Consider the following 23,748-nt stretch of genomic DNA (forward strand, 5'->3'; position numbering starts at 1 on the left):
CTGTACTTTGATATTCTTCTTGAAGCACTTTCCACGTAGCCTAAACAAGTATCCAAAGATAAATAGTGCTGGGAGGTCTCGTAAGTCTAGTTTGTTTGTCTCCGAAGAAATTGTCTACAACTGTTAGAGTTGTGTACAGTTGTTGGCCGGGTATGGTAGGTGGTATTACGTGGATATTGTCAGCCGGGTCGACAGCCTCAGGAGCTTCAGTAAACCTCCAGGTGACGTATGATGTAGTTTGTGGGTTGGTTTGGGTGGTGTTTGCCTGGTTATGTTGACAACATTGCTTCAAACTTTTATTCATATGCCTTCATAGTGTTTTATTTATTTCGTAGATTATGATAATTGATTTTCACCATTTGATTTTTTGTGCATGTCTCATCCCACTTAGTACTTGACCCTGAATCCCATTATCTGTTCATTAGTATAAAGGATTAACTGAATAAATAATGGAGACTCGGTACATGATTTATTTTCCCAAATAGATGTGGCTTGTTAATTAGTGTAGACATATCACTGATAATGACCTGTATTGGGCTGTTTGTTTAAGTTCATATAATGTGGGGGTAGAATTGTGTGCCACTGTACTGTGTACACCTTGCACGCTGTCATTTATATGGTAAACCAAAAATTTCTTATTCATTGTGGAAACGATATTGAATACTTCAGAGAAAACATTTCTGATTGAAATAGTTTTAACGTCTAAATTAGCATGTCTCAGACATTCATATCGATAGATCTCTCTCTCTCTCTCTCTCTCTCTCTCTCTCTCTCTCTCTCTCTCTTATCTATCTATCTATCTATCTATATATGTATATATATATATATGGTGGGTGAGGGGGCGGAGGTTCTGGGAGCACTGAAGAATGTGTGGAATTGAAAGAGATCGTTATCTTCTGGGAGTGCAAATATCCATTATGATATGGATGCTAGGCATGGGCTATAGATGAGAATGTGCGGAGGAGGGTTGGTGTGTTGGAGATGAAATGTTTAAAGACAGTATGTGGTTTGAGGTGGTTTGATAAGGCAAACAATGAAAGTGTAAGAGATGTTTGGTAAAAGTATGGTTGAGAGATCTGAAGAGGGTGTGCTGAAATCGTTTGAAATATTGAGTAAATACTCACTAGAGTGAGGAAAGGTTGACAAAGGCATATACCTGTCAAACGTGGAGGGAACAAGGAGAACGGGGAGACCAAATTGGAGAGAGACGGATGGAGAGAAAAAGATTTTGAGTGATTGGGATCTGAACATGCAGGAGGGTGAGGGGCGTGGACAGGATAAAGTGAATTGGAACGATGTGGTGTACAGTGGCCGACATGCTGTAAGTGGGCTGACTCGGGGCATATGAAGCGTCCAGGGTAAATCATGGAAAGGTCTGTGGGGCCTGGTTGTGGATAAGGAGCTCTGGTATCGTTGTACTACATGTGACAGCTAGAAAATGGATGTGAGTGGACGCAGCGTTTCTTCGCCTGTTTCTGGCTAACCCAGGAAATGGCGATCAAGTATAAATGCAGACTCCATTACAGTGGGAAGTTGTCTCACGAGACTCTATTCCCAGTGAAACAGGCTTACCCAAAGGTGACTTTTCCGTTGCAAGCTCGAGCAGGCAGAGTCCGGTAACATCCCTTGGGTGATGATTATGTATGTATGTATCAGTCTGAGTTAGCTAGCTTGACGTGTTAATTACACCCAAACTGCCTGACACCAGTCCAGTCATAACAATGAATAAGAAATGCCACAATTCCAACCATTATGTTTACCTCTTGCATGATGTCACGTTGTTGTTGTGTGTTGACCTGACCTCTGCACTGTGTTCTGTATATGACCTCACCTGCAGCCGCCTTCAACCTGCTCAAGTACCACCCGTGGGTGCCCAATGTGGAGGTCGTCCACCTGCTGGTCGAACGTAAGTATTCCCCATGTCTCAGTAGTGTACCTCACATGACGTAGTGCATCATAAGTGGTCATTGTATATTTTTCCTTATTAGAGATTCATAAAATTGTTTTTATGAAAATCAAAGGCAGCTTTATGTAGCAGGTAATCTGGTAACTGTGGCTAACAAGTGGTAATCGTGTGGATGGATTCATGATAATAATAACTGTAACTTGTGACGTCTTGATTATTTTCTGTGTAAGACGACTGTAATCGTCTAATTGGGTTATTAGTGTCTTTCGTATTACAGATGTGTTTGATTGTGTCTTTGTAGATAGTTACGTGATTAACATCATTACAAGCATTGGTAATTGATAACGACTGCTGTTAGGTGTCAGTCTGGCCAATATATTACGATCTTTGTAACTGAGGGATTCGTGGATCGTTCACAGTAATGTATTTTATTGTGTGTTGATCGCCAGCGTTGTGTGGTGGTTGTCGACCTATGTATGACGTCTACGTTTCTGGCTATCATGTAGGGACTCGATGCAGGAGATGCGTTGCTCCGTCGAAATCCCTAAAAGCTGAGACAGACTGCGAGTGTACAGGAGGGTGACGACGCCTGGGCTCCTGTCGTAAAGTCCTGTACGACTCTGTAGGATAGTTACCGACGTGGGGTCACGTGGTACGGCCGATACTCAAGGTACAAGAGGCACTTACTGTATCTCGAGAGTGGTAAGGCTTGAGCTACAGCTCCTGGGGTCATCCTTGTGCACCTTCCACTTTCCACTCAAGAGTTCCACGTCCCAGTTGTTACTCGAGCCGGGATGTAAGGTGGTTCTCAGTCTCGTGCTGGCTCCCGGTGGTCAGAAGTTGAATGCTGACTCCAGCGATGAAAACTGGGTAGTGTCGGGTAGTTGGCAGTTACTGTGGCTCTGTATCCATCACTAGTCCCACTGGTGCAGCTCCATTACGACTCCATCAGCATGACGTTACGACCTTTGGCAAGTGTGATGACCTGCCCTTTGACGTGACCCTTAAAGCCACGCCAGCACACGTCAGGGTCGTGCCGACGTGCTCGGGAATCGTCCCCATGATCCTCAAAGGGAATACGGTAGTGTCAGGTTCTGTGGATGAGATTTGAGTCATTTAAATCTTGCAGTTGTGAGCAGGAGGAGTCTTGTGAATGTGGGCGTGCTCCCTGTGGCTGGCGTGCTGTGTGTGTGTGTGTATGTGTGTGTGTGTGTGTAAGCGTGCTCTCCCTCTCTGCCTGGCGAGCCTGTGTGAAGGCGTCCCGTGTTACCTGTGAGTGGAGTAGTGTGAGCTTGTTATTTATGAATGTAGACGTATTATATTTGTGGATGTAGGCTTTTATTGTGTGTGTGTGTGTGTGTGTGTGTGTGTGTGTGTGCGCGCGCGCGCGCCACATGACCTTTCCCGACGTAGCTTACATCAGATGACTTGGGGCAACATGCTCTTTATCCACGCTTGTTATTAAGTCCCGCAGCATTTGCATATCCCGTATCGTTTGGGAGGAGCGCATATTGGTGGAAGGAAATACATGTTTGAATTCTGCCTTGGAAACCAACAGTTTGGTTATATACTTCAGGTAGGAGATGGCCCGCGACGGAAAAGACTGTAACCCTGGTATCCAGGGTTTGACAAATGTTCTGAATTACATGAATATGTAGATTGTTGAATATACATAGAGAGCAAGGAACTGGGTGGCGTGTCTGATGCAGACATCTTGGAAAAAGGAAGATTCTTATGTTGCATGTCGCCCCCTCCCCCCCGGTCGTGTGTGCCTCCTTGCATGTCTCGCACCCACATCCTCCAGGAGATCACATTAAAGATACTCGCTAGACGTGGAAGCTCTTAACTTTGACTGCCAAACAGTGTGAACCTAAGCTTCATACGACCCGAGTTGTTTCTTCCTGTTATCACAAACGCACATACATCGTTGACCGCCTCCTTCCTCCCGTCCTCCCTCTCGGTGGACGTGGGTAAAAAGAATGCAAAATGTACAACGATTGCAAAATGGTTCAGCAGTGAAGTCATTAGCCATTCTTAACCTGTCGTGATTAAATGGTAATGAAGGTTATATGTCCCCCGTCAGGAAGCAGGAATAGTGCCATTTGTGGCCAGAAGAGAGTGTCAGAGTGAAGTAGGAGTGCACACATAGCCTTAATTCCATGTTTGGGGCAAGAACAGTGCCACTTGATAGCAACTGTGTTTGGAATAGCTGGGAATATGGGTCAGGAAGTGTAACTTGCCAGCCTGGGAATAGTGTCACATGTAAGCAAGTAACAGTACCATTTACAGGCCATAAAAAGTTAATTGGGTCATTGTCAGATTTAGAGCGTAAATTGTGTGTGGAACATGACGGCCAGGAATGTTACCAGACAGAGTCCTACATGGGTACTAGGTGATGATCAGAAATGATACCAACATTGTGTCTAACATAGTACCGGCTCTGGGCCTGGGTTATCGCCAAATGTTATTTTACAACAGTGCCGTACGTGGCCAAAGATAGTGCCAGATGTGCGTAGAATTATGTCAACTGCTGGCCAGGAACGATGCCAAGAGTAGTTAAGGAACAGTACCTCATGTGAACCAGGAATGGTGCAAAGGTTGGTTGAGGAATAGGATGAGCTGTATGTTGGTAGAAGTGAGAGGCTGTGGCCAGATGTCGACTAAGAATTACCCCAGGAAGAGTATCTGTTGGGGTCGAAGATGGAGCCAGAAATAATGTCGTACAGGAAGCAGTCCAGAAATGTTGCCAGATACAGAGCCTTGGGGTCGAAGATGGAGCCAGAAATAATGTCGTACAGGAAGCAGTCCAGAAATGTTGCCAGATACAGAGCCAGGGATGACTCACAGCTTTAGATCAGTCGCCAACTAAGCAGGGGAATGATGTCACATGTGCTATGGTATCAGTGCCACCAAGTGCTGACCAGGAGCGGTGTCATGTGTGGCTTAGAATATTTCCAGGTGAGCCATGAACAAGCACTTGTGAGGAAGGAGGTTTTCGAGATGTGATACAGGAATAGTCACACGTGTGGGACTCCAATCTGGGACCAGCAACACTGCAATATATATGTGGTTAACCAAGAATGATAAGGACAGTAGGCTCGTGATGGTGCCAGAGTTGGGTCAGGAATACGGCTGAAGGAATCCCTGTGATAAGGCTATGTATGAGGCAGTAACAGTGCCGTGTGTGCTCCAGTAACAGTGCCAGGTTCTGGCTAGATATAGTGCCAGTGAGAGTAAGAAAGATCGACAGGTTTGGGGCAGGAATAGTTAGTTCTTAGTGCCAGGGACGGAGTGATTTTGTCTCTCGTGGTATTTTCCTCCCGCTACGCGAAGCTTGCTTCATGATTCATCTATTTATATGTTAATTAGCTTTGGCACTGCAGGTTTGTACCTCATGTGTCTGCAGAGGTTGACATTAGGTCGTTAGCCAGGGTCGGTGAACAAGAAAAACAGCCGTGCTAGTATGATGGTAGAGGTGTGTGTGTGTGTGTGTGTGTGTGTGTGTGTGTGTGTGTGTTCCAGAAACCAAGATATAATTTTTGTGACGTATCCTTTGGTTGTCCACCATCTCTTTAGCTCGACACATTACATGATTATATTAGTAATTTACTGTAGCAGATGACCGTCGCCTGCACCTTGGCAGGTTCCTCCCCAAGACTAGGTTATATATTAACCGTCTTTTGGTGACCCGTGTCTAAGAACCTCCCTCCTGTATTAAGCTAGCGTGAAGCCTTCTTATGTAAGTTGTACACATAACAAGGCATGGTTAATCTCCTCCTCTCACTGCCGGATTATAAGTTATTTTCCACACATTGTGATGTTTACCGTATGAATTATCGTCTTTGACAAGAAGATGCACAACAGCAGCAGGGTAAGGGAAAGCTAGGACTTGGACATGTGCAGTGTTACTAATGAGGCTGAGTTGGTTCCGTGAGGCTATACTGTCTCTGTGAGGGTAATATGTCTTGGTGAGGAAACTGCCTCGGTGTGAACAGCGTTTGTAAGATAAGCGCACACACTGGGAATGTTGTCTTTGTGAGGTTGATCTACTTTTGTAAGGTAAATTCCCTTGGAGTAAATTACTTCTTAAGGTAAACTTCTTTTGCAAGGATAATCAGCTTTTGTAATGTAAACTTCTTCCTAGAGAGTAAACAGCTTTAGCAAGTTAAACTGCCTTTGGGTGGCTGATATCAAGATAAAACTGTCGTTTTGTGGTAAACTGCGTCTATAGATGTGCTGCCCTTTAAACTTAGAAGGTAAATCTGTCCTGAGTAAACCACCACACAAACTTTAAACTGTCTTTACGGGTAAACCGCATTTATGCTGGTAGACTGCCTCTCTGGCTCTAAATTGAGTCAAATATAGAGAGGGAAATGGCGGTGCAAGACATAGTTATTAAACAGACTGTTCCACGTCTTGTGAGCCATTGCCTAGGGTCCTGCGCTGGGGGGAGGGACCCTCCGGGTTGCCAATGGTTGGGAGTTGACCGGGGTGAGGCAGGGGGTGGGAGATGGTCCTGTGTAGTGGGAGGGGTATGTGTGGCAGGGGGAGACCGGTTGCAGGAACGGGATTATGGAGGGGATCACAGCCTGAGTTATGCATGAAGCATGGGAGGGACGAATAGGGTAATGTGAGGGAGGGAGAGGGAAAAATGGTGTGAGTGAGAGAGGATAAGCTCCAGAAGAGAAGGAAATACTTGATGAAGTAGGTGACTGAGGGACGTGGGGAGAAGTGCTACGCTACGGTGCTTGTGGGAGGAGGAGGAGGAGAGGAGAATTAATTGGGAAAACTTGATCTTAGAGGAGAGTAGTAGAGGCAGGGTATTGTAGTGAGAGCGAGGCGAGAGTGAGTAAGGTTAGAGGCAAGGTATTGTAGTGAGTGAGGTGAGAGGCATTGTATTGTAGTGAGAGACTGCTGCAGTGTGAGGGAAGTGTGAGAGCAGGAGGCACGAGAGGTTAGGTTGCCGGACGCATCAGACTGCTGACGGGGAAAGGTCAGGGAGGGAGGAAGGGTCATGTCAGCACCTGCATCGTCAACTTTGGCTTGTTGTGCCCAGATGACCCGATCACTGCCGCACACTAGCACGAGAACGACCAAGACTGGAGGCAAGTTACGTCCGGCCACCATCATCCTGCTCTTTATCGTCACCTCAACTTTGGCAGAAGTTTGTGTGGTGAGCGTCGGGCGTGCCACGACCCTCCCTCCTCACACGTCGTCCGTCCGGCCGTCCGGGACGACATGCTGTCAACTCTGCAACCGTTTCTCGTGGTCGTGCGAGACCTGTCCTCCTGGTCTGTGATACCTGTCCTCGTGGTCATGCGAGACCTGTCCTCCTGGTCTGTGATACCTGTCCTCGTGGTCGTGCGAGACCTGTCCTCCTGGTCTGTGATACCTGTCCTCGTGGTCATGCGAGACCTGTTCATGTCACTCCCGCTTGGTGGGGAGGGGAATGATGTGTGTGTCATGTGTTGCTGGGGTTGTTGAGGTGTAGTGTCAACTTTCATGTGTTGCTGGGGTTGTTGAGGTGTAGTGTCAACTTTCATGTGTTGCTGGGGTTGTTGAGGTGTAGTGTCAACTTTCATGTGTTGCTGGGGTTGTTGAGGTGTAGTGTCAACTTTCATGTGTTGCTGGGGTTGTTGAGGTGTAGTGTCAACTTTCATGTGTTGCTGGGGTTGTTGAGGTGTAGTGTCAACTTTCATGTGTTGCTGGGGTTGTTGAGGTGTAGTGTCAACGTTCATGTGTTGCTGGGGTTGTTGAGGTGTAGTGTCAACTTTCATGTGTTGCTGGGGTTGTTGAGGTGTAGTGTCAACGTTCATGTGTTGCTGGGGTTGTTGAGGTGTAGTGTCAACTTTCATGTGTTGCTGGGGGTTATGTACTTATTGTTCGTATGACAGAAAACCATGTAAATTCATTTCCCGTATTCCAACTAAATGTATACAAAAGTACCGTTGCTGTGATTTACGTAAACCTTTTGCATTATGTATATTACGTTAGTATTGTATTACACAATATATGAATGTATTTTGCATTATTTGTATCATCGTGTTTAAGAATTTAAGAATGAGTGCTTGGTAACTGAGGTGGCCATATTGGGAGTGAGGGTGGGATGTTGAGGCTAAACTTAGAAGACGTAGAGGAAGCATGTATGTATGTATGTATGTATATTTACGTATGTGTGTATTTATGTATGCATTACTTCAAGTGTGCCGCCGGAAGCATCGGAAAAAAATTACATCCTTAGGTGCTTGACTTCCTAAATTATGACCATCGTAGAAAAATTTTTAAATTTGCAAGAGTAGTCATACTGCATGGTTACTACAGAGCGAGTATTTTCTGTTTTATATATGGGTAGTTTGTAGCTAGAGTCTCCTGTGTTATGTGAATTACTCAACATGATTCATCAGTTTATTATATTTTCGTTTTGTCTATTTCATATCTATTTTGAATTGGATGATTTACACATATTTTTTCCTGGATATTATTTTGAATTTTCTTATTCATATACTTTATGCATATATATGGTTTTGAGTTCTCAAGTGGAGAAAAAAAACGGTAAGAATATATATTGAAATTCATTAATTCTAATAGAAAAACAAAACATTAATCTTCATGTAGACAGTAATTGCCAAACAGTTCATTATGTTGTACATGAACATTATTGAAAAATAAATACAAATAACAGTGGTGGTGTACGTTCTCTCATGCACAGAACATGTAACACCTTGTTCACATATTACCATTGTTATCCACCAGTGGCTTGGAAGAAGACGTGGACACTCTTTGTTGGTGGGTTATGTGGTGTTGAATTCTTCTGTGACAGCCTATCCACGTTCAGATTGTTTACGGTGTTTACCAGACATAACCATGCTTGAAGATGTACTGGCTGGGTCCTGGTGTGAACCTAAACATACAAAGAAACGATCTTACGCAGGATGTGTCATGTTACCCATACTGCCAGTAACTTTGGGTGAGTACAGTGATCATATCCCTGATACAGGCGTTCACAACGAAAGGTTTACCCACTCTGCTACACAAAAACTAATATCATCAACCACATTATTCCTGGTGTTGGACTGATAGTGGTATTTTGCCGAGTCTTCCCCTGAGCCTACTGATCTATAAGATTGTGCATAGTACGTGTAAAGGTTTAAGCTGTTTATCGTCTTTATTTAAACAAATGAGTCGCCCACGAGCTTCACTCTTAGCCACGATTTGCGCGTTGATCACAGTAAGCGACACGCGCTGGTGTTGCCACCTGTCGTTGTGCGGCACAACTAAGATGAGCCCAGTTAGTGTTTATCATACATCTTGCGAGGCTTCTGGGAGTTACGCTTCCTCCTACAGTCTAGCTGTCTTTGTTCTGATGCCGAGTCGTTCCACCTCCAGCTGTTCAGTTAGACCTTGAGAGCAGACGGCTGGCGTAGGAGTTATCATGGTATGTTCATCGTAGGTGGCTGGTTAAGGACTCTGGTCTTCTTGTGATATAGTTTGTACTGCTCGGGTTGGGTATAGTTATGGTCAGCTTGGAGGTGAAACTTGTACATTATAGGGTTTGTAAATACAGGTTTAAAGGGTTGTTGTGCCACAGTGGTTCTGTATTTTGGAGGCGTTTGACTTAGGATAACCTTTGTACCATGCATATTTGTGATTATATTTTTTCTTTATATATATATATATATATATATATATATATATATATATATATATATATATATATTATATAGTATGGTCAGCCTAAACCATCATTAGTAACCCGAACCCATGCCACACACATCAGCCACACGCCTCTGTGTCTTTCGAGCCAACCACATTAAAACTGCTCAGTCTCTCGTTTCAGACCCTGTCTGCACCCTATTTTCACTCCCAACCTCCACTTGCCACGTTCCTCCACCACCTACCCACCTGACAAGCACCCCTGTGACTGACACCCTCACTGATCCATTGCAGGAGCGGCGGAGAAGAGCAGTAAACATGGTGCTGAGGACAAGACGAATAACATCATCGCCGCCATGAAGGAGCGCATGAAGAAGAGGGAGTTGGAGACGCCAGAGATCTTCGAGCTTATCAGGTACGTCGGGCTGTTGTGCTGCATGGTGACTCGCGACCTTACCTACCTCACTCCCATCCATTGTTTTGGTTTTGGGTGATATAGCGTTATGTTGCTAGGAGTAGGTACGGTTGCCGTAACTTCATAAGATTCTTCACTTGGCTTCACCTGTGTAGGCTAGGAAGTGTTGCTTTAATGTTGGTTTTATTTCGTTGTTATGTAGAGGGTAAGTTTTGTTGTAACACTTCGTAATGTTAATGGTATCACTCCACCATAATTTGCTCACTCAGAATAATGACTCCTCTACCTTGTTGTGTAGTTATGGTGTTGCACGTACATGTGTATTTAGATTTTTGCAGCAAGAACTGTTAATGTATTGTGCACTCCATCCCATCCTGTGGGCAGAGGCGCAAAAGAGGTTACTGTGTGCCCACAAGGTCTGGGGTCTTGGCCTCTATGTTTGAAATGCATTGTAGGCTACATTGTGGGGAAAGAGTTAACAAGGACTGGGCAGCATTGTACAAATTATTTAGCAGTGTACATGGTAAGTGACGTTCACAACGGTTGAACAACAATTACTGGATTACGTGTCAGGATATATATAACATGCGTTCCTGATGCATTCACGGGCCGCCCGAGAGTCCAGTCCTCAAAGGTTTATATCCTGGTCGCGGCTGCCGGTCTACAGCTAACCTAGCTGTTCATCCTTCCCTTTGGGGATGTTCCATAAGATGGGTACCTGGCTTAGGCTAGAGTATACCTCGACGGTATGTGCTTATGTCCGTAATTGTTAACATACCTTGTGTCTTCTTACGACTGTTGACCTGGATAGAGTCTGACCTACGTAGAGACAGTTGGCTCTGTCCTGACTATTAATGATTTGGTTAGAGTCTGTGGACAGGGTCTACCATCGCTGACACATAACGAGTCTTTTGTCACGACCATCGACCTACTAGTCTGTTCACACGACCGTCGACCCACTAGTCTCTTAATACGACCTTCGACCTGCTAGGGTCTATCCCCACGGCCATCGACCTGGTAAAGTCTTTTCACACGCTTGTCGACCTGGTAGAGTCTGTTCACACGACTGTCGACCTGGTAAAGTCTGCTCACACGACTGTTGACCTGGTAGAGTCTGTTTGCAGAGTCTGTTTGCCTTTCATTTTGCTGAGGGCCTCCCGGGGCTGCTGGCGGGCCAAACTCAGTCCTCTGGTTTCATTTCACAACTGGTGAGGAGGAGAACACATTATACTGGCTCCTACCGTCACAGACTGAGGCTGCCGATGGTAAGCCGTGTGTGTGTCGAGGAAGAGGAGGAGGAGGAGGGGTAGGTAGTGTGCGTAGGCAAGTCTCTAATTTGTGAAGAAATTGTGTGAAGGCTGAGAAGTCTCTGGTCCGTGGAGAAAAATCGCTGGAAAAAGTCTGTGTTGATTCCTACAGGAGAGACTACACACTGTCGTCTGTCAGAGGGGTCGAGATTTTCACTTCGTTGTCGTCTGTATTCGTTTCTCTGGAGGGCGTTGCAATGGGTCGGTTTTGAGATCTTGTTTAGTTATCGGTCGTGTATGCTCCTCTGACCAATAGATTTTCCTCTCCATATCAGTGTTGCTGGTGTCCTTCTTGACCAGAATAGATTACCTTCATTTTAGCTTTTGAGTCGATAATGACCTTCAGACTGAGGTTTGTCTCAGTACCGTCTCCTAACCAAGCTTTAGGTCGGTAATGCCTCTTCATCTGAAGCTGTGGGGGTTATAGTGCCTTCCAGCTTTGTGATCAGTAATGCCCCTTAAGCTTTAGGGTCACTTGCATCACTTTAATATTGGACAGACTCGTGATCTTTTAGTACCACTCATGTCACCCTGTTTGAATTTCCACATTCCTCTTGCTCTAGTCTTACCAATGACTCAATTTTTAGAGGCAGTAATGCCTCTGTTGCTCTTTTGCGACTGCGACAAAGAGGTGGTAATGCCCCTCTTACCTCTAGGTTCCTCATATCCTCCTATTCTGGGATGACTTAACAACCAGCTTGCTTTGGGATTTCTGTTGTCTGGCACTTGATTCAGTAGTTAGCTTTGTTGTACTGCTTAAAGTCACTAGTATTCCTCTAGCTCTGGGGTCACCAGTACCTCAAGCTATATGATCGCTACTGAACCTTTACCTCTAAGGTCAATGCTGACCGTTTAGCTATAGCGTTACTATGGCCGCTCTAATTGTAGGTCTTTTATGGCCCTGAGGTCACTAACCATTGTTCCCCCAGCTGTAGAGGGGTCACTAACGCCCATAAGCTCATTAGCCATTAAATCCTTAAAGATTTAAGGAGGCAGAGCCCCTAATGACCCCCGGGTTTAAGGAACCAAGACTTCGTAAATCCTGGTTGTGTAGTGAGCCGGGATGTGATACAGAAGTAATGAAGGTTGAAGTTTGGTCAATAAGGATAGTTGATAGTGTTTTAAATAAGGTCGTTTTCTGCTTAATGTTTGTAAGTATTAATGGCATATATTACTCCCAAATAACATGTAAAATATCGCCCAACATAGAAAATAAAAGTGAAGTGATATATTCATTGCACCAAAATTAACTGGAATATGTCAGTATTCTCGCATGCAACTTACAATATCTGGTCAATTTTATGTAAATGAGTTTTTTCTTATTGTGATACACAGAGCAGAAATGCCGTATTTCATTTCGTTTGTTGGATACTACAGTACAGTATTCAGGCATCATATATATATATATATATATATATATATATATATATATATATATATATATATATATATATATATATATATATATATATATATATATCATTGTGTTGACGGACTCTGTCTGCTGAAGTTTAGGACGCGAGTGAAAAATCACTTTTCACGAGGCTGTCGACCGTCGCTTCAGTTGACGACAGTGTTTAGTGTATCTCCAGAACTGTTTCTCAGCTCAGATGCGTGGCTGAGCCTTGAAGCTGCGGGTGGACCCACGACGGCACGACTCTTGGTTATGATTTCCACCCCATCCTTCCTCACTCTGGGAATATAAACTGTTAGTTACCTTTAAACTGACCCTTAGGAGTTGGGTCAAATGGCAGGCCATCATCCGCGAGGATCGTACCATCGTCCTCAAGGATCGTAGCGTCGTTCTCAGGGGAATTGAACTTAGAAACCTAGAATTACCTCCAGTTATTTTGTATTCTGTTGGGACAGAACCAACTTATCCCGTTTCATTTAATTTTGAAAATGACGAGGCTGCCGCCAGCGATACTGATAAATTGAATTTTCCCCCGACGAAAAGCAGGTATTTCAGTGTGAGGAATTCGTCAGAGATTTACAGACGCACAAGTCAGTCTTCTGTTGTTTTCCAAGAAAATGTTCCCTCGAAATCTGTGTCGAGTGACGGACTACAATCGTGTGTCTGGGAAGGCTCTCCAAATCTGTGTACAGCGTCTACAATTGGCTCTTTCTAGAAACTTTTTTATATATATTTATATATACGATTCACAGAATTCTTTTTTAAAGACTTTGTCCCTCCAATATTTGTCATATTCCTTCCCCGATGATGGTAAAGACCACCTCAAATATTGGTCCGGCAGCCTAATTCAGGGTTGAGCCCCGCGGCAAGAGGTATTCCGTGGAGGGAAGGCCCAATTGTGGGTCTTGGAACTTTCTCAAATGCTGGTGCCAGTTTTGCCCCGGGGGCTGGGACGTACCCCTCACAGATAATCCCAGAGCTCATCTCAAAATTGCAGCTTGAAAGTTCATCCCAGGGCGTCATCCTCAGACGAGCCTCCTGACCCCCATAACGAACATGGGAGCTGGGGACCGCAATCCCATTGACAGCTTCAGAAGTCGACAGTTGTGAATTGTGTCGTCGAAATGGTCGAGTTTGCCCGCTCTCATTATAGACATTTCAACTCGAGGAACTTCAGAGTTGACCACTCCTCATCCTGCTTGTCCAATTTCCTTGCCTTTTATTGTTGTGAGTGTTGACGTTTTAGCCATTACTACAGTGTGAAGATGTTGACCCTCTGACCTGTGCTGGGGTGAGGATGTTGACCTTCTGACCTTTGCTGAGGTGAGGATGTTGACCTTCTGACCTGTGCTGGGGTGAGGATGTTGACCTTCTGACCTTTGATGGTTGAGGATGTTGACCTTCTGACCTTTGCTGAGGTGAGGATGTTAGCGCCCTAACCTTCACTTGCGCCTGGTGTTACCGAACTCTGCTTGCTCAAAGTTACACCGCGAGTGAAAAGTAACTCTGGCAAGGCTGTATAAGTATAGTCATATTAAAGAACTTTTGACTCCAAAAGAGACTTACCTTTTCCTTGTGTGTGTGTGTGTCAATAATTTCCTCGGGACCTCTTTCCCAGGCTGTGCTACCATCATTAGCAGCAGGAGGCTGGACTCATGTGAAGGGAGAGGTTCTCTGACGTGACTTTACTGTTGTTTCATCATCTGACAGTGATGCAGCCTCGCCAAAGATAACTTTTTACTTGCGTTTTGGGAAAAGGCTGAGGAGGGGCGGTGAAAGACCTGCTGCTCCATGGGGAACTCTGTTGTACATTTTGTGTGGTCTGCGCTCCACTTATGGACAGACACACACACAGCAGATGGTTACTGTGATCATTACATTATCATGACAGGTTTTGCTAACAAGCCTTACGCATATTAGTGAGGGTTATGGCTGGTCTTAACCTAAAAAAAAGTGCTTCTGGTAATCATAGCTTGCTGCAACATTAATAAATATCATCCAGCAATCTTTGTAACTCATTTTTTTTTCAAATTACTTATGTAAAGGTCATTCTATGTTACTACAGTTTGCTTTATCTTATGAATATTTGTTTGTTAAACGACTTGAACCAGCCTGTATGTAATTAAGGTTGAGGAGAAATGATAGGATACAAGAATATCTGCATTGTTTATTTATTAAAGACCTCCTGTGTGTAGATGTGTTATCTTGATGAGCATGTTGGTAAGTGTCTAGCTGCCAGTAGGTACAGTCTGTATATAAATAGTAACACTACTTTTGAGTTCGATGGAATTCGAATCGAGCAATGTTGATCTGGTTGTTTGGTTATGGATTATGTACTTATGATATCTATTCCTTGTGCCATATTTTTGGAATGTTCCGAATCTTAAAGCCTTTTTTTATATAGAAATAGGACAAACAAGTGTAGTTCACTACTCTCGTGATGATCCTTCATGTTAAGATTATGGTAGGCAGTGAAGACTGGGAAACCAAGGTATGTGTTGCCAGATGTTCTGTGGCTAGGGAAGAAAACTTGACTTTTATCACATAAGAAAATCGATAGTTTTTGCTGATGGGAAATTTGATGAGGTCGAAAAGATCATGCTAGATATTGTGGAATAATCATTTTGTGTGAGGGAATTATCACACCAGTGCCTGCTAATGTTCCTTTAATTACAGGACTTTGGAGCATGAACGACCACAAATGTTCAAAGATAAATATTTAGATTCAAAATGTAGAAATGAATCAGACTTGAAGTTTTATGATGGTGTTGTTGCCAGTCCGTTTGTAAGCGAACACTTAAAGAGAATAGAACGCACAAGTACAAACAAGACTTCACTTGAAACGTGAATGAAATCCAGTAAACTATAATTGTAATGTTTTTCTGTTGAATTGTAAGTTTTTGGAACTGACACACTTCCCATATTGGTGTGTATTTCATTTGGTGCTCAGTTGCATATATATATATATATATATATATATATATATATATATATATATATATATATATATATATATATATATATATATATATATATATATATATTCATGTTCATAATCACCCGAAGGCCAATTTCTAGGAAAGAGCTTTGGTGTCGCCCCGGACCTTTGTAAAGGCGCCTGGCGCCCTAGGCTGCATTACTTACAGTAGCAGGTAAATGTGGACTCCTTTGAGGTGAGAAGTTATAGGTCGGGACTGTACTTCCAATGATGTAGCCTTCACAAAGGTGACTTTTCCTTGGTGTAACCTCAAGAAGGCAGTAGTATCACACACACACACACACACACACACACACACACACACGCTTTTTTATGTTATCCGCGTTAGCGATGTGGCACCAGGAACTTGCTTTCCCCATCCTTGTCTTGCTCATAACATATCCTCTTTTCTGAAAACCTGCGCCAGAAAATGATCCTTTAAACCATTCACATCCAAGACTCTCTTTTTTATGTCTATCATTTAGTATGTCATCCAACAATGCCCTCTTACCATCTTTCCTACTCACCCAGGTACACTTGAATATTGAGTTTACCCAGCAGAATGTATGCGAGAGTGTTGATTGAGGGGATGGTGGCGTGTACACAGAGCTTCAGACTGGGGAGGACCATTGTGGCTTCTGGAGTGTGAGTGGATGTGTGGATCAAGTGTTTCCATCACAGAACGTGTTTTACAAATACTTGGGGAAACACAAGTACTTGTATGTGGCGTTTATGGACCTGGAGAAAGCTTATCATTGGTTGATGGAGATGATTTGTAGAAGGTTTTGTGAATATATGGTGTAAAGATGCTAGAAGCAGTGATTTTTTTCTTCCACAAGAGAGTAAGGTGTGTATGTGAGTAGGAAGAGAGGAGGCTGATTGGTTCTAGGAGAGGGAGTGTGTGCAGAAGTGTGTGAATATCTATTATTCAATTTGTTTATGGATTGGGTGGTAAGGGAGGTGAATGCAAGGGTCTTGGAGGAAGGAGAAGTTATGCAGCCTATTAAGGAAGCTGTTGGGGGCTTAGGACACTTCTCTTTTGTTGTTGTCTGGACATGAAGGAAGGTGTGAGACGTGCAAGGGATTGAGTGAGTAGGGCATGGCATGCTATCAACGGACCTGACAAGGACACATAAAGTGATGGGGGCAAACTAAAGAAAGCTCTGAGGGGTCCTTGACTCCACCTGCTGGCGAGGCTGCATCATTGGTAGTACAGTCTCTTTGGAGAACTTCTCACTTCAAAGAGGCGTCTAAATTTCCCAACTACAGGAAGTAACACAGCCTTAGACAGCAGAAGCCTTTAGAAGGATTTTGGGTAAACCCGGGACTCGTACATGAAAATTGGTTTGCTAGGCATATGTGCATTAAAGAATACAGTTGGCAGACTTGGTAGATTTTTGTGTAAGTTACTTATTCAGAATTTTGAGTGTGTGCAATGTAGAGACTGTTTTTGAAGTCAGCTTAGTGTGTAAAACTGGGACACTGTGTACGTTCAGTAGTGAAACTATTTTCTTTAGAGTTAATATAATATTACATCAAGTAGATCATTTCTAGAAAGCAGAATATAACTGTAACTGTATACCTCAGTAGATTTTTTTCCTAAATGCTGTATGTAGATAATCTATGATTTTAAGTAAACAATTATATTAGATTTTTATCGCTTAATGTTTTATCTGCGAGGATCAACCTCCTAAGACTTTAATTTTGTACAAAGTGGAGTTTAGCATGTTGGTGTTCCTCTTCCAGACGCATGGATACTCTTGTAATGGACTCGCCAGCGTGCAGTCAGTTCTTTTGCAGTGCTCACTTAGAACGTAAGGGATACTCCATCAGTTTTTAATAATGCCCGGGCTGCTTCTTCCGTAGTAAGCAGGAATAAACTTTATTTCTCCAATGAATAGGGATGTCTTTGGCGTGGAGGACAAGAGCCACGTAGGCCACATGATGTCGGTGAACCAGTCAGTGCTTGACGGAACTAGCAAGTGGTCTGCTAAGATAGCCATCACAGGTTTGTTTGAGTATACCCTCCAATATCTGGCTTCCTCCTGTTTTCTCTGTTTAGCTGTATTCTCGTTTTCTTTGTTTCCTCCATTCTTGCCTCCTCTTCTTTGTCTTCATTGTTATGTATTGTCTCGTGTCTGTCTCGTGTGGTGAATTCCAGCCATGCGACTGTGGAGTCCAACCATGGGGTGGCTTAGCTCTGGATAAGGCACATTCTGGACGCATTACATCGTGTTCGCGTCTTGCTGTGGCAGACGTGCGAGTTGATGTTGATCAAGAATGTCCCTTACAGGCACCGCAGCGATACTCTATAAAGCGTTTTGATCAGATATTTCATAAGTGAAATGGTTTATTAAGAGATTCAGGAGACCATCCTGGCTTGTTAGTTCCATGATGAAGCAAACGAGGATTTAGTTTTCAAAAGACTTGAGCAAAATGTCTTGATGTTGACTGTAGAGCAGCCAGGTCATCCCTTGGTTTGTCTTCATAATATTGACGTATTTTGTTGGGCCTCGCGAGACCTCATCCAACCTCAAGTCCTAGTTACACAGGAGACATGTTGTGGTCGTGAAGGTTTTCCTTCTCATTCAACTAAATATATGCGAGTGGAAAAAGTTCATTTTTAACTCTAGGAATATCCTACAGTAATGGATCTTTGGTTGGCAGACCTCGCGAGGCCTGATGTGTTTACAGGGATTCCGTCGGCGAGCTGTCAGGAGCAGAGGCTTATTTTGTTGGTGTCCTTGTTTCATTGTTTTATTTCTGTTGTTTTTGTTCAGTTATGTGTGGCAGCGATGTTGTGCCTTCCCTGTGTTAACCGATGTTGAATGTGCTTCTTCCACAGGATGACATTCAAGGTGGATCCCGATACCCATATAGATTCACTTGAGAAAGCAGAAGATAGCGTATTAGAGGGGACCTCCCATTGGTCATGCAAGATTGCAACTACAGGTCAGGCAAACGTACATAGCATGGAGGATGGAAGTATGGAGGTGGCGGCCTACCCTCCATCTAACGTGTGCTCGGCTTGCGGCTTGCCCTCTGGCCCCTCCACCTACTTCCACCCTCCCTGTACCCAACCACCCAACCAGTGCAACTACTCCGCCGTAGCGGCTGACAGTCTATACCACTTACTCTACTGTCACAGGCGGCACACACCTCTAGTAGCATCCGACTGTTACAGGGGGCAGCACCTAACATAGTAGCATCCGACTGACTCAATTTGTACTAACTTGTTATTTTGATTCTATTTTCTTTCTTCCTGCCCTGATTGTCAGCTGCCTGAACTGATCCCATGGTTCTCATTGACTCCCATGATTGTAATGGTACCCGCCATTGTTGTTACTAGACCCAGCTTGCTCCTCATGATTCTGGCCATGATGTATGATTCAGACCTGGCCCTGTGCTCTTATGTAATGGCAGTTTTTTTAAGTTTGACATGATTATGGTATACTGAAACTGACTTTAGTATATATTAAATCATCTTTAGCATACTGTAAAGTGATTTACATGTACACTAAGGACTTGAGCATACCACAAATCATTCTTGTATGCATCGAGTGCGTGCATAATGCTCCAGATCTTCATCTTTTACATGTGAATGCTCAGGACGGCCTTAAGCAACGACCTCATGCTCCACACTCGAATTGGGAATGTTGTGTGTCCCTCATGGGGCTCGTGATGAGAGGTGATCAGTTCGGCGGCATTTGGCATCATGGGTTTTAAACACCTTAGTTAAGATGGTTATGCCTTCCGGGTTGGTCCTTTGCTGGGCACCTTCTTGACGGGATTTTTGCCCCCATTATTTTAACATGAAGTTAACCTGCCTGGACATAAAACCCCAAAAAAGAAGAAGTAGAAGAAGTCGTACAGTGTTTGCACCATGACAAAATTTTGGTACGACTAAAGTTTTTTCAACTAAATAAATCGCTCAGCTAAAATACCGAACAGTTTTCAACAGCTATGCCTTTTTGAGCCAGCAAGTTGTATATTTTTAAGGGGCAAGTCACTAAATAACATCACAAGAATGTTAAAGGTTGAGTTCTTCTTAAACTGAGGCTAAATGATTGGCTTGTTACTAGCATATTTGAGTGAGACTGAGCATGAGAGCATGTTAACTTCATGAGGCAGAGTGGTAATGATTCAGTTCACCGGGCTAGACAATAGATCGCCATCCTAGTTCATTTAGACCAACAAAAACTAGGAATTATCAGTGATGAGAGTAAACCCATCTAGGAATTAAACCAGTGACACCTTAGATTACGTCAGTAGAGCATTATGGGAGGAAAGTGTATAGACGCCCCCCCTCCCCCCAAACACACACACACACACACCATCCAAGCCCATGTAGGAGAACTGTTGCTGCTGCTGTTCCTGTTCCTGTGCTTTGTCCTGCCTGGCCTGGATGGGAAGCCACACAGTCACGTCACAAAAATGCATGAGGCTGATCACTAAATATCAACAGCATCTGTTGTGTTTAAGCGATATTTCATGAGCGGTTCCTGAGATTTCAAGCAATATGATCCTTAGCCAGATTTTTTTTTTTTTAAGTATGAGGGAACCTTTCCTAGATGCATACATCTGATCGGTTTACGCATCGCCTTATGATTTTGACGTCACAGATGCGTAAGATTCGTGCACCAAACTACTCACTAGGTAATCAAAAGTTAGTTTCACGAGTGTAAATACATATGACAGTTTGGGAAATGAAATTACTAGTGGTTTAGAAGATAGCTAAGCACCTCACACTGATAGCTAGGATGCTGACGGTGGCCCCCGGCCTTATCTATTATCTAGACCCGGACGTAACATCTGCATGACGAGTTTTTGACACTATCATTTACTGTTTGATGATGTGCACAAGTTTGATGATAAGGGCGATACGCCCCACTCGCATTGACCACGCCCACTGCCCGGACTTACGTCTTGCCCAAACACTTGCATACACACACAAACACACACAGTAAACAGTTCTTAAGAGAGATGTAGGGATAGAGCAGCTAGAAGAATTAACGTGAAATTAAGTAAGAAACTTGTTGATACGAACGTAAAGAAATATTCTTATAGTAAAAGAATGGTGGATGCACACAACGTAGCGACTAAGGACGTGCTTAACACGCACACACACTATACATATATTGAAGAGATTTCATGAGAGTGGAAGCTGTACAATAGATGGGGACCTCTTGGGAGTAAAGCTCCCTTCCCGTACAGTAAGAAGAGGCAATTTTACACAAACACATGCACACACACACGAAGCATAATGGTTATCATATTATTACAACAAAATGCCGGGATTCGAACTCTCTGGATTTATTTGCGGTAACTGACCACCAGCGTAGAGATAATTGCAAAGCCAGAGAGCATGACCGAACCGGGTCATTGGTAGATTGTGGAGGGAGCAACTTCTCCCGTGCTTGATCAACAGAGGTTCAACCCTGTGTGGTTGACTTAATGAGTATGATGAGAGAGAAAGGCTGGATTACCTCCCTAGCGAATTTCCATCGCAGAAATGATAATACAGCTATCTTTGACACCAGAGTTGAGGTCAGGCACTACACAGCCCTCAGGTAGCAGGGTCGCCACAAGGTCACCACGGGCACCTCAAAGTAACCAGTGTGGTGTAACCCCATTCTAATCCCATTCTCCTGTAATTGTGTTAACCTTTGGTAACTAACCCCTTAGTATCACTTGTTAACCTATGGTAACCCTTAGCAACACTTGTTAACCTCTGGTAATCCCTAGTAACACATGTTAACCTCTGGTAATCTCCTAGTAATATTTGACTTGTTGATCCCATTGTTAGTGATTTGTGTATATCCAAGGTTGGATGTGTTGACCCCACTATGTGACCTGTACATTAACCTTGAGTGACCTATGTTAACCCCATGGTCATTTGTGTTTACCCTATGGTAATCCTGATTGTCATAACGTATCCTGATGTGAACCCTGTTGACCCCATGATGACCTTGAGTGATCTGTGTTAACCTGGTAAGTGAGGCGTGATGCGTGTCTGGGCAGGTCAGGGTGGCGGCTTCACCTCTCTCATGACAAGTCATGCACACGATTTTCGTCACACCCCAGGACCTTATCGGCTATACTTCTCTCACTGCAACTGACGACCACAGTAGGCCTCCCCTGTTCTTCTTGCACCCATACACACCATCTCTTATTCTGTCCCCAACCCCAGCAGCTTTCTACCACCCCCCCCCCCCTCCAGATCTGTAAAATCCAGAGAGACCCAGAGGACATACAGTTGCCCATATGGGTGATAAACACACAGGACGACTCCAGATCACCAGCCTTCCCCGGGAGAAGACATTTCTTATCAGCTTTTTCTTGTCCCGGACTGTCCCCCTTGAGGCTTGCACCCAGTCGTAAGGTCCTGGACTTTCAAAAAAAAAAAAAAAAAAAAAAAAAGGAATAAGAGACATCCACCATTTTTATTATATTTTCCCCTTTTTAATAATCTTGTATATACCTTTATACAGTTGCCGCAGAGTTCCTCCCTTCTCAGCATTCGCCCATATTATTAAACTAATGGTGTGAGCTAAGAACATAACCAGCCACCCCTAATGTTGTGAGCTAAGGACACAGCATGGTTCTTCAGTACTGTGCATACCACACAGTAGATATCTCTAATGCTTCAAGTTCACAGCACTGGAAAAGTATGTTGTGTGTGAGGCTCACAGCAAGAGAAGTTTTATAATATGGGGGGGACAGTGCTGCGCCAGCACCACCACCACTGATCTTCACTCTAGTACCCGCTTGCCTAGATCCATTCAGAGTGGTTGGCATTGTAATTCTTCATTTTACGCCACTTGTCACAACACTGATTGGAAATAAAGAGAAATGAAATATGTTCCTAACTGTAATCATTAGTTAATATCGTGGTTATTTAAGATTTATTAGGACCTAAAACAAGTCAGATCTAGGCTACATGTGTAATCTGGCTACAGTAACTGAAGGCAAGATTTCTATCTGATGCTTGCTGCTTCTCCTACAGTCATCTGTGCCCAAGGTCTCATCGCCAAGGACAAGAGCGGCACCTCTGACCCCTACGTTACCGTCCAGGTGGGCAAGGTGAAGAAGAGAACCAAAACCGTCCCCCAGGAGCTCAACCCCATTTGGAATGAGAAGTTCTACTTGTGAGTATGAGCATTCATTTTCTCTCCATGTCTCATTCTCTCTCCCCATGTATGGTATGTAATAGGTGGTACACATCCACTTACTTCAGAGATTCTTCCAATACTCTTAACCTGCTTATTTGGATGGGTAAGTGACAGCTGCACATTGAGCTAGCACTTCAGTGGCTGTCACAGTTCACTTTTTTATTGAGGTTGCTGACATATATCTCTTGCCTAATCCCTACTTGGGCTGCTGGCATTATCCACAAACGTATAGTCTTTCCATTTAATGTGAAAAACTGGACAACTTGAAAGAAAAGTTCTCTCTCTCTGACAGAATGGAAGGAAGCCAATAAATATATAGGAAATTCAAACTGGAATAAAATGAGTAAAGCATGTGTACTATTAGTTTGTGAGGAGGATGAGTGACTCCAGGTGAAGGTAAGTTTGCAGCAGGGATGTGTGGTTTAATTTGTGTATGGATGGAGTAGTAAGGAAGGTGAATGCAAGGGTCTTGGAGAGAGGAGTAAGTTTGTAGTATGTTGGGTTGGGGGTGCTTGGGAGGCGAGTCAGTTGTTTACTGGTGACAGTCAAGTGATGACCTTCAGAAGCTGGTGTCTTAAGTTTGGGAAAGTGTTGAGAGTAAATGTGAATAAAAGCAAGGATATTAGGTTTAGCGGTGAAAAGCGAAAAGTTGTTGGATTGCGAGATTGAATGGAGAGAACTTGGAGGAAATGGTTGTTTTTAAAATACCTGGTAGTGGATGTGACAGTTAATGGAACCACAGGAGCTGAAGTGAGCCTTATGGTGGTTGAAGAAGAGGAAAAGATCTTGGGTGCATTGAGGAATGTGTGGAGAGAGGTAACTGTCTTTAAAGGCAAAGATGGGTGTATTTATTGTATATTAGTTTTGTCACTGTTGTATGGATTCATTCTGACCACCTCAGCCT

The 23,748-nt window shown here is 43.7% G+C and overlaps 1 protein-coding gene across 12 annotated transcripts in view; it reads left to right on the forward strand.

Annotated features, from left to right (window-relative positions):
- Positions 1-23,748, forward strand: part of unc-13 — an 820,923-nt gene that overhangs the window by 737,894 nt on the left and 59,281 nt on the right. For 7 of the 12 annotated variants that reach the window (XM_071690929.1, XM_071690930.1, XM_071690920.1 and 4 more), the window contains 4 exons: positions 1,838-1,906; positions 9,854-9,974; positions 17,574-17,680; positions 22,679-22,820. In XM_071690929.1, the coding sequence (XP_071547030.1) occupies positions 1,838-1,906; positions 9,854-9,974; positions 17,574-17,680; positions 22,679-22,820 (439 nt within the window). Of the gene's footprint in view, positions 1-1,837; positions 1,907-9,853; positions 9,975-17,573; positions 17,681-18,517; positions 18,625-22,678; positions 22,821-23,748 lie in introns of all 12 variants that reach the window. The other 5 variants (XM_071690923.1, XM_071690932.1, XM_071690925.1 and 2 more) reach the window with 3 other exon arrangements.

The sequence above is a fragment of the Panulirus ornatus genome, chromosome 49, assembly GCF_036320965.1.
Source record: "Panulirus ornatus isolate Po-2019 chromosome 49, ASM3632096v1, whole genome shotgun sequence".
NCBI classification, from domain to species: Eukaryota; Metazoa; Arthropoda; class Malacostraca; order Decapoda; family Palinuridae; genus Panulirus; species Panulirus ornatus.